This window comes from Haliaeetus leucocephalus, unplaced genomic scaffold (assembly GCF_000737465.1).
Source record: "Haliaeetus leucocephalus isolate CR32 unplaced genomic scaffold, Haliaeetus_leucocephalus-4.0 Scaffold351, whole genome shotgun sequence".
NCBI lineage: Eukaryota > Metazoa > Chordata > Aves > Accipitriformes > Accipitridae > Haliaeetus > Haliaeetus leucocephalus.
The window spans coordinates 6,808,495-6,820,633 of record NW_010972787.1 but is presented as its reverse complement, the minus strand read 5'-3'; the positions used below and the strand labels follow the sequence as shown (position 1 = coordinate 6,820,633).

The 12,139-nt window shown below is 38.1% G+C and overlaps 1 protein-coding gene across 6 annotated transcripts in view; it reads right to left on the bottom strand.

Annotated features, from left to right (window-relative positions):
* Positions 1 to 4,753, bottom strand: part of PDS5B (PDS5 cohesin associated factor B) — a 109,068-nt gene extending 104,315 nt beyond the window's left edge. For all 6 annotated transcript variants that reach the window (XM_010572736.1, XM_010572735.1, XM_010572738.1 and 3 more), the window contains exons 1-2: positions 4,627 to 4,753; positions 954 to 1,157 (exon numbers count right to left, since the gene is read on the bottom strand). In XM_010572736.1, the coding sequence (XP_010571038.1) occupies positions 954 to 1,157; positions 4,627 to 4,734 (312 nt within the window). In that variant the 5' untranslated portion in view covers positions 4,735 to 4,753. The remainder of the gene's footprint in view (positions 1 to 953; positions 1,158 to 4,626) is intronic.
* Positions 4,754 to 12,139: the final 7,386 nt, after the last annotated feature.

Below are 12,139 nucleotides of genomic sequence, written 5' to 3'. Positions count from 1 at the left end.
CAACTTTAGGAAGAACATTGATATTTTTTGTGGATTGTTGTCTTGATACCAGTTAACCATATAATGGCTTCAGTAAGCATCAGAGCCACGGCCTTCACTACAGAACACGCTCAGATAGTTGAAAAAAAGAAAAAAAGAAACCCAAACACAAAAACAACAACAACAAAATCAAAAGAGCCCCTCCCACCCCCCATATCAGGGAGACAAAAAAGTACACATTTTTCAGTGTTATTTTCCCCTGCAAGATTTTTGACAAGACTCAGTTCATCACTAGATTCAGACTGTGTAAGGGAAGTAGTTTGATTTTGAGAGCTGGAAAGAAAGTTAGATTTCTATTTAAAAAAACAAAAAGTGAAAAACACAAAACAATCTAAAATTTATTTTTTCTAAAACAAATAGGGTAGAACTGTACTGCCTTTTCAAACCTGGCATTTCTCTATCAACCATCTCCATCTAGTGGGATCAGTGATGTTTGTAATTGCAGAATCTTCCAATTCACATCAGAAATTATCCTCTGTAAAAAAATGCTTTTTGTTTCAATAGAGCTTTTAACTATAGAAATACAGTAATCATCTCTTGGTAGTTTACCTGGCACAGCAGGGGTATTTTCCCAATTGAAGGAATTAGCTATCTTGCAAGAGATTATGATAAAAGCTATAGACATATCAAGATTTCTAAAGTAACAGACCACTATCTGCAAACCCCAATGACAGTTCAATAAAATATTTTCAATATAAATCCAGAACTCTACAAGTCATTGAAAGATGTACTATATATCACTTTCTGATGAACATTTGACCTGATCAAACAACCCTATCCCAGAATCAAGTGAGAACCTTGGATTGCTTAGGCTGAACCAGAAATAAAGGGGGAGGAAAAAAAGAGTTATAATCAATTATATCAATCATTCAGTTTAAAAACCTGGTGTGGAAAAAAAGATTAATTCAATTTACCTTTAGTTTATCCGGTGAAGTGTATGGAGCTTCAGGGGCATAAATTCTGAAAATATCAGCAAGACAACATGCTACCAACAAACGTACATCCTTATCAGGATGTTTGAGGAAAAAATCTGAAGCAAGGTGTAAAGCAAGATTTAGGTAGAGCTCCTTTTCTTCTTCAGAGTCCTGGTCCATATCCATGAAAGTTTTCACAACCATCTAAAAAAAAAAAAAGACAGACATCAGTACATAAAATGAAGTATTCTTTGTAACAGGGTCCTTACTGAAAGTTCCTCTTCTGGTTTTGTGCAACTTCTATCAGAAGCCTTATTAGCAATGCAGTAGTACTTATTTGAGTAACCAGTATCTTATTTTTCAGGGTACAGGAAGGACCTAGTCAAGTCCTCTACCAATTGTCCCAACACACAGTCTCAGCAGGGTTACGGAAAGTCTAGCTGTAGCACTTAACGTATCTTTTTAAGAAACCATATAATCAAATTGGCCAATTCAAAAAATACAACAGCATTCACTGTTACAGCCATTCACTGAAAAATCAGAAAACACCAAGACTTTATTCAAAATATGTATTTCTCCCTAAAGTATTTAAGGTTAAAATTTATTTTCCCTCTATTCTCTTTCAATTTCAGGTTTTTCTCTACTACTGCTCTGAGGACAAGTTTATACCCTGTGCTGCCCAGAAGCAGAGCACACATTTTCAGCAGAAGCTGATATAAATCCAGTGCAGCCTAGCAGCATGCATGTTATCCAACAGGACTAAAATGCCCATTATTGCTGTTAGGAACCAGTATACTAAAGTTACGGAAGAAAAAGAAAAGAAGCCTGGGACACCAAGTATTTAACACCCTAAATGGAACAAAAGTGAGAAAAGCCATGATTAGTAACTGCTAGTTGGTGAGAAAAAAATGTTTGGAGGAGAAAAACCTATTGACAAAACAAAGCAATTATGCTTTTCTCCAACTTCTTACTTCAATCACAGAGGAAGAATTATTGTAAGGAGTTCAGCTCTTGTTAAAATTAACAAAATGGTAATAAAGACTTAATTACACAATCCTGAGAATTGAAGGCAAAACTCCCATCTATTACACCAGTACAAGAAGAGATATTTTTCAAGAATAATGATGTCGGTGAAGTTCCTCAAAAACAGCCACCAAAACCCTAAAGCACTACAAAATTATTTTACTTTGCTATAGTTTGTTTTATTTATTTATTTCCCCCTCCAAAAAGTGTACTATAATTGGTCAGGTAGCAACAAATCCTACCTTTAAAAAAAAAAAAAAGAGGACTTTTGCATAATTAGGATCTCAGCAGCTGTAAAGTTTTCAAGGATATTAGAATCCTTTACTAAAAGGCAAAGATTAGTAGCTTATGCACACATACAATTTCCGTTGAGAGAAAAATAAAGTCCTCCCCAGCTAGACACAGGATGAACCATTTGAAGTGCACTGGTGCCCTTACACACTATTAAAGTAATTTTAAACACAGAACTGTTTTCACTTCTATAGAAAGTATTTAGATTTATATAATTAACAAGCTAGTGAATAAATACTCAGGTGTCACAAGAGTTACTGCACCAAGTATGGTTTCTGTCATGGAAGAGAAACTGAAGGTTTGTTTCCAGAGTAGACAACATGAACTTCCATACTGCTCAGAAGAACAAAAATCAGTTATCTTGTCTCCAGAGCAATCTGTCACAGTGTTTAAGGAAAAACAAAGAAAAACAAGCTAGTTCTCCTAGCATACCTTTCTAGCTTCCCGCAAAGCAACAGGTTAGAGGATTCCCGAATCTGAAATCGCACCCAGACCACCATGATTAATACTCCTGGAGCTTCACCTTCCAAATATTGCCTGTATTTTTCAACCCATTCCATTTTTCCTACATCCTTCTACAGTAATAAGCTTTGGAACTGAGTTATGTAACTTATGGAAAAATATTTTATTAGACTGCTGGTCTAAAATTAATATATTTCATTAGATGATGCCCCTGTCCTTGTGTATTAAGACAAACTGTGGAAAAAATGCTGTTCTCATACTATTCATCATTTCCAAATGTTTATCAACTTCTTCAAATGTTTATCAGCTTCTTTCTGTCTTCAGTGCTAGTTCATAAATCCAACCATTTAGTTTCTATCTCCTTTCCAAATCTGCTATAACTTAGAAATGGTGTGGATCAGAAATACATAAAATTTGTGAGGTATAGTATGCTAATATATAAATTAACTGTGCATATTTTTCATTTTATTCTCAGTTTTCCCAATAACTTGTATTTGTATAAATATATTGTCATTAACAAACAGCAGACTATCTGCTTGTGTAAATTAAATAAATTTCACCAAAAAATGCTTCTTTCCTAATACTTACATGAATTCGGCAGTCAGGGAAATGAAGAGGCTAATAGTTCACTTTTATTTACCAACTACTGCTCTTTAGCACCTGAAACTGTGTTTGTGCTGTAGGTCTATACACTTGTGCTGTAGCCTAGATCATCCAATCCTTCCTAAAAGAAACACTGTGTGGTTTTCCCGCTGCCTGTGTACCAATGAATGCAGAGCCAGAATAAAGAGCTGACAGGAAATACAGGACATCCTGCAAAGTACGCTTGTCCTGCAAGACAGATCAAGGTGACAGAATAGAAGGGACTGGACATTCAAGGCCAAAAATGAAGCTATAGGAGAAAAAAGTATCAGTAAGAACTGTGTGCATTTTCACAAGCTGAAAAAAATATACAAGTGCTAACAAATAATATCTTCTCTTAGGAGTCACTCATACCTAAAGTTATAAATGTCTTCTATTCAACATATTGGAATGCAGTGCACTGACTAAAGTCTATCAGCCCAATTCCCAAAGCACAGACAGGTTACTGGGGGGAGGGGAGAAGGAATCCTTGTGTTTTGGGGTTTTGTTGGGTTTTGTTCATTTAGCAGTAGTTCCAACTGACTTAAAACTACTTCTTCAGAAAACAAACTCCAAATTGAGCTCTTCCAGCTGTTAGAATACTTAAGGTTCCTCTCCCACATCTGTTCCCTCCTGTTTCACAGGGCAAGCCCAAGTTGCAGGCACTCCTTCTGCAAAATACTAAAAAGCCTGCCTTTTTGTGAGAGTACATGGGTAGACAAAGAACGTTAGTAACATAATTATCCCCCAAATCTCTCCAACCTTTCTGTAGAGTTAGGCCAGATAAAGTGGTCAAGAAATTCAGGAGACAGAAATACGTAGTATAATCAAAGACTACTTTCATTACAATAGAGGATAAAATAATGAGAATAAAGGGTTTTACAGTCAACCCAAAGAGCACAAATGCATAAAAGGAATGTATTCTGAGGCACCCATATGATTTCCAAAATTATGACTCTCTCTTCATGTTTTCCAGTATTTTCTTCTCTAAAAGTACTGACTTACTGTTGGAGCTGAAATACAATTTAAGTAGTATTTAAAATTAATATAGCTTATTTCCATTTGTGACTTTTTAACTCATTTAAACATTTGTGGACCAGTCACTTCAAGAAAGTGGTAGAACAGAAGACACAATAGCCAACAAGTTCCTCCTTCTGAGCACAGAAAAGGCAAAGGCCCCCCCCCCCAATCGTTTCAGATAGAAAATATAATAATAGGATCATTGAACGCTGTATGCAAGAAACTTCAATCTGCAAACAATTACTTGCTTACTAACCTTTAGCCTTCTCACCATCTCTTCTTTAGATATTTTATCAGAGATTTCTTTGACTCCTGGAGGATATGTGATTTTTCCATCGTTGGCTCTCGTCTTTGAATGAGCCATGATTTCACAACTTTAAAACTGTGGAAAGAAATTAAGAGGTCAATGTTGTTTAGCTAGTTTATGTTTACCTTATCTGTCTCACTTTTACAAACAAAATCCAACTAGAAATATAGTCACAAAACCCATACAAACAAAGAAAAAAATGGACAAAGTTTGATTGTTTTCAGTAATCTATATTCTGGCAGATGGCAATGGGTTTGATATTCAGGTAGATTGTCCTATACTAGAATAAAACTTTCAAGAAGTACATAACAGAAGAAAGCTAAAACTCCTCATTCCTGAATGTATTTGATCTTCACACTTAGAGATGCAACCAAGAATCTTCTTGTCTTGTTGGCTGAACTGCTTCCACCACTTGGTAATAATAAATCCTAGCCAGCCTGGATTTTTAGACTCTCTGAGAACAGACACCTTAAATGGACTTTGTGTTTTCCAAACAATTAAACAGAACACAATTTCCCCAAAAGTCTAAACAGCAGCGCTGTTCAAGTGTTACTCATGACTAATGTTAATTTGTCAATACTGCCACAGCAAATAGAGAATGAAGTAGGGACAGGAACAGAGCAGACCAAATGGAAGCCTTTCCTCTATGCCATAAAGCCAAGCTTTTAAGCCAAAGACTGCAGATAAGCAATGGTATCTTCTTCCTAAATTCCAACTATGAAAACAACTCAGTTACTTGGTTTCCCCAGGGCTCAATTTGGGGGCCAGTTCTCTTTAATATCTTTATCAATTATCTAGATGATGGGATCAAGTGCACCCTCAGTAAGTTTGCTGGCGTCACCACGTTGGGTGGGAGTGTTGATCTGCTGGAGGGTAGGAAGGCTCTACAGAGGGATTTGGACAGGCTGGATCGATGGGCCGAGACCAATTGTATGAGGTTCAACAAGGCCAAGTGCCAGGTCCTGCACTTGGGTCACAACAACCCCATGCGGCGCTACAGGCTTGGGGAAGAGCGGCTGGAAAGCTGCCCGGCAGAGAAAGACCTGGGGGTGCTGGTCGACAGCCAGCTGGATATGAGCCAGCAGTGTGCCCAGGTCGCCAAGAAGGCCAACGGCATCCTGGCCTGTATCAGAAATGGTGTGGCCAGCAGGAGCAGGGCAGTGATCGTCCCCCTGTACTGGGCACTGGTGAGGCCGCACCTCGAGTCCTGTGTTCAGTTTTGGGCCCCTCACTGCAGGAAAGACATGGAGGTGCTGGAGCGTGTCCAGAGAAGGGCAACCAAGCTGGTGAAGGGTCTGGAGCACAAGTCTTATGAGGGGCGGCTGAGGGAACTGGGGTTGTTCAGTCTGGAGAAAAGGAGGCTGAGGGGAGACTTTATCGCTCTCTACAACCACCTGAAAGGAGCTTGTAGTGAGGTGGGTGCTGGTCTCTTCTGTCAGGTGACTAGTGACAGGATGAGAGGAAATGGCCTCAAGTTGCACCAGGGGAGGTTTAGATTGGATATTAGAAAAAAATTTCTTTACTGAAAGGGTTGTCAGGCACTGGAACAGGCTGCCCAGGGAAGTGGTGGAGACACCATCTCTGGAGGTGTTCAAAAAACATGTAGGCATGGCACTTCAGGACATGGTTTAGTGGGCAGGGTAGTGCTGGGTTGATGGTTGGACTCAATCTTAAAGGTCTTTTCCAACCTCAACAATTCTACGATTTTATGATTCCCAGTCCCTTTAAACTGATGCAAGTGCAGACTGCCACCTAATCCATCCTAAGTTATGCAAAGTTCCACTAATGTAGAGAAGAAAGCTGAATTAAAAGCTTTACTTAAAAGCAATTAATACAAAAGACAGTGGAAAAAAAACTAGACAGCATGTGTTAGGATAATTAGAAATCATTAGAATTTTAGGAAAAGGCTGTACCAGGACAGTTACAAGTCAAGAATGTAACAAACGAAATAAAACTTCCTTGCCATTGCCTTGATATTTTTATTTATTTATTTAAAACTTTGAAACACTTCCTCATAGTCATGACTTTCCTGAACTGTGAATTCCAAGTCAGGCACTTTCTTCCTACTGACCTCCTGTACACACAGGATCTATGTACACTTCAAACTTCTAAGAGCTATAACATCAGAAATTAAAAAAAAAAAAAAAAAAAAAAAACAACCAGAATGCACAAGAAGAGATGGGCTAGAAGCATGTTTCATAACAGGATGGTATAACCTGCCGTAATTGAGTCCTCCTGGCCTAAGCCAAGGTCATTCTACACTGAAGGAGAACTGGAACATGAAATACAGTCATGCACCCTCCCCCAGAAAATATCCCAACACGTTTTGTACTCTTTGGTCCACATCTCACATTAACAACAGATTTTGCTCATCTTTACTAATCTTTTACAAAACAAAAAGTTAACTTTGACATTTCAGTCATTTTTGTCAAGAACACATACAGCATAATGCATCTTTATTTTAGGAAATGGGAAAATATGAGAAGAATGAACATAATCAGACATCATTCAACAGGCATGATATGCAATGCACTTCAATAGCCACACAAAAGCCAACTCAGTTTCTGTCATCTTCTCTGTACCTACATACACACAACAGTTGAACTGAGTGCTATGTACTTGCAATTGTAAAAACAGATAGAGAAAGCTGGGACAGAACAAAACTCATTGAAGTAACTTTTTCTAATACTCCAAGGAAAATACGATACCACCTTTATTTATATTTCTTAATGCACTGTCATGACAGTAAGTCTAGGAGTCCTCAAAAAACACACAGAAGACATAACCAAGTTCACTCTGCTTGCTGTTTGACATAGGTATTCCATTCTAACTTTCAGATGGGATGATGTTATATATCACAGCTAAATTACTTTTAACAGTTCATCACACCAGAAGGGAGTCTTGCTCCCCTGAATCCGACAATGTGTAAAAGCATCAGATGCTTTGCTAGACCAACTAAACTCACCAACTCAGAGAAACAAGCCTAATTGTTTCTGAAAAGCACACGACAAGCATCAAAGCTAACTCAAGGGAAGGAACAGGAACTAAGGGAACTGGGGAACAAAACTCCTTTCCAGTTGCGGATAGCTGTCAGATCAGATCAACTGCAGTGGAAACTTGATTAGAACATGGTGATACAGTCCTGTTTGGAGCACCTTTTGAAATAATTCAAAGACTGAAACTCATATATTATGGTCAAGTTGAACTGTCCAGCTGATTATGTCCAACTGACATGCAACCAAGCTTTTAAGCTTGAGGGGCATCCAAGGTCTGGGTTTGAAATTCAACATCTGTATTGTGTTTACATGGCAAGGTTTTGGTAGCAGGAGAGGCTGCAGGGATGATCTCTGTGGGAAGAAACCACGGGCTGCCCCCATGGCAGACAGAGCCAGTTCCAGCCAGCTCCAAACCAGACTCACCCCTGGCCAAAGTTGAGCCCATCGGTGACACTGGTGGCACCTCTGTGATAACATATTTAAGAGATGGTAAAAAATGCTGCACAGCAGCTATGATAAAAAGAAGTGAGAAAAATGTGAGCGAAACAACCCTGCAGACACCAAGGTCAGTGAAGAAGGACAGAAAAGAGGTACTCCAGGCACTGTTGTAGACTCCCCTGCAGCCCACAGAGAAAAAGCACAGTGATGCAGGCTGTCCTCCTGCAGCCCATGGAGGACCACGTCAGAGCAGATATCCACACTGCAGGCTGTGGAGAAGAGCCCACGCTGGAGCAGGTTTGTTGGCACAACCTGTGACCCCACAGGGGACCCACGCTGAAGCAGTCTGTGCCTGAAGGACTGCACCTCATGAGAAGGGCCCATGCTGGAGCAGTTCTTGAAGAACTGCAGCCCATGGGAAGGAGTCTCATTGGAGACATTTGTGAAAGACTGCAGTCCCTGGTTAGGACCCATGTTGTAACAGGGGAAAAAAGCGTGAGGAAGGAGTGGGAGAGATGAAGGGTTATGAACTGCCTACAACCCCTCTTATCTCCCCTGCACTGCTCGACAGGGAAGGGGGAAGGTAGAAGAGCTGGAAATGGAGGAGTGAAGTTGAGCCTGGGAAGAAGGGGGGTGGGGAAGAAGGTATCTTTAGTTTTGTCTTTGTTTCTCACCATCTCACCATCATAGTGATCTCCCGGTATCATCTTGATTTCATCTTATTTTCTCCTCCGCTCTGCTGAGCGGGGGGTGTGAGAGCGCAGCTGGGTGGATGCCTAGCGGCCAGCCAAGGTTACATAATAACTTGTCCCTCTCAGAAGTGTAGAAAACACTAAATAGGAATTAATTTTCTATAGAATTAATACATCTAACCTTATAGGACCAAAAATTAATTTTGAAAAGGTTCAGTGAAATACCCTATTACTTAGGCCATAAGGAACAAAGAATAACAAACCTTTTAAACTTTCTACGTAATACAAATTTGCAGATCACTCCTGAAAGTTGTTTAGGATTAATAGTAAGCTTTACTGGGGAGGAGGGGGGGATCATTTAAAAGAAATAGTAAGAAACAAAACGTATCATTCAACAAGAGAAAATTCAATGCTAAACTACCCCCTTGTAAAACAGTTATCACTTCAACCATTACCTAAAAAGGAATTAGCTTGTTATATCCCACTGCTAGAAGTTTCTGCTCTTCTGGACTGCCAGAATAGCTGGGCATACCTAGCTCTGTCAAAAAACTCTGTGTTGAACCCTTAGTAGGATCTAGGATTTTTTGGTCTGGGTTGTTTTGTTTGTTTTTAACCTGATTCTAGCCAAATTAAAGTCTCCATGATTTCACTTAACAGTTACACCAGCTCTTTCAGTTAACTTCCGTCAGGGAAAAGGAAGACAGTGACAGCTAAGAACAGCAGCCTTGAGGCCAGCTGTACCTAGAACATGTTCAAGCATGAAAAACCATAAGCCAGTGAAGTGATATCCAACGACTGAATTTCAAACAGCTTTTAAAATTTGTTTTTAAAGATGCACTGTCTTGTGGAACACGCTGGAAGATGACAAGTATTTTGAAAAGGGGCAATTCTTTGAAAGTTTCTTTGAGATTCAACAAGAGACTCAGCTGACAGGGGGGTTGTTTTGTTTTGGGTTTTTTTTGGGGGGGTTGGGGTTTTTTTTGTTTGGTTGGTTGTTTTGGGTTTTTTTAATTTTTAACAACTGAAACTTTAGAAGTTCTCCACAATGTTTTCAGAAATCCTGTATTATTCCATATACTCAGTCAGAAAGTAAAGAAAAAGGAAAAAGCTCACATGGATACATTTTTTAAGCCAAGAAAACACTCCAGACACTAAGATGCTTTGCACCAGCCAGAATGTAAGCTTCTTAACTAATTGGCAATATCTGCGCTGTTTCTGCTGTTATACAAGAACAAAAAAACTGAGATAAATGTAACAAGAAACTTCAACAAATATATAACAAACAAATGCTAATACTAAGGAATAAAAATCATGATTCAGTCAAGCTCTAGTTATGTTAAGCAGTACTATAAGCTAAGTCAAGTCTTTGAAAACTACAAAGTAAACCATCTTAAGCCAATATAGCTTTTAAAACATGAATTCCACTCCTTGTACAGAAGGAGATGATAGATAAAGTAAGACTTAAGATGTCTAGGCACTGCTTCTTTCAACACAGAAGCACCAGAAGCAACTATAACTTGAAACACTTAAACTCAGGAACCAAGAGCAAGTCTGTAGAAGTACATTGAAAAATGATATGTATAAAAAAGCTTGTCAAATGAAAAACTAAATTATACTGGGGGGTGGAAGAAACTAATACAAGAAAAGAAACAGAGACAAGAAAGAAGACAAAATACAGACTCTTTGTCCAATGATAACAGGAAAATTAAAGCATGGACAAAGCAACAAAAGTAGAAGTTGCATTTATTGGACATTAAAATAAGATGGATTAAAGTCATCCACCTCCTGTGACAGAAGTTAAATCAAAAGACTGTATTTAATATAATGACTATCAGCTAGACCATAGATGGAGAACAATTCGTTAATCTAAAGATAGTTAATTAGTAATGAGTACCATTGCAAAAATTTGGTCAAACTCAAATAAATAAAATATAAATTAGTAGTTCTGTACATAATAGGCAGGACCCGATAGGTACTCAGTTCCAGCTAAGTTTACTGACAATGATATTTAATATTAAAAGATTCAATATTCAGATGGTTTCTATATAGTACATAATTTTTTATGAATAGTTTAACTACGCATACTCGCTCAATAGTGTAAAATACAGATTACACACAGGCACATAAAACATGGATTAATATCTTGCATATTAAGTACCTATGCAATATATTTAATAGGTCAATAAATATCGTCACAGATGTTAAGTCAATGATCTAAAAGGAGGACTTAAACCACACTCCATTTAATTGTATTTTGTTTGGATGACAGTTCATGTTGCGTACGGTGATTTAATTAACTGTGCTAATCATTAAACAAACTATGCCTTAACATACATGAAGTCATGTGTCAACGGTACTTTTTCAGAGATCCATACATGTGTTTAAATCTTAACCCTTCAAATATTTTTGTAGAAATCTGTTCCAAGAGACGAGGCAAGCTTTAGCAAATCAACTCCTATATTCCTTGAAAGTCTGTCTCCTGCTTTACTATGGCCTCCTCTTTAAAATCCAGCATCCAAACACGAGGACATAGATCACTACAAAAAGTGATCAAATTTACAAACTTCATCATTCTTATTTTTCAGAACTTTCACTGAACTAGACATAATTACTTATGTAGTTACATCTTGAGACCAGTATTTTTAAATTATGTATACAAAATTTAAGAAAGCTTACAGAAATGTGACCTATACAAACACTTATACTTTTAAATCCATATTTGCAAGACATTTTACAATTTGCTGCTGGGAATAACGCTGTCTTCACATTCACAGAGCTATTAGAAGTCTAAGCGAATTTAATAAATTTCTGGCACAGAAGAGAGTTGTAATGTGTAAAGATTCAACTGTATGTGTTTACATAGTTCATGTCACTCCAACGACAAGGAAGTGTAGCCAAGAAAAAGGATTTGCAAATACTCATCAACCGGTTCTCCACTACCAAGCAATATGACCAGTGGCCTCTCACTGTCATAGGCCATTCCATCAAGAATACCAAGACAGTTTAGAAGACCCATGAACATTTTCCCTAAATTGTCTCAGGGAATATTGCAAGGAAGTCAAATCTTTTTCACATCGTAAACCACAATACAGAGTTCACTCCAAAGCTCCGTTCCTCTGTCAACATACTGTTTGTCACTTCTTTTTATTATTTATATCCGGGTTTTTTTATTTTTGCACCCTCACTAGGTAACATCCTTGTATGAATAAATATAAACCATTACAAATACTTTGAGAGGACTAACTTTGCTTCAACAATATAGCATGTATGAAGACATTGGTCAAGCTGTGATATCCACAAAAGATGCAACAAGGTATTCTAAAGAGATTACTCAGC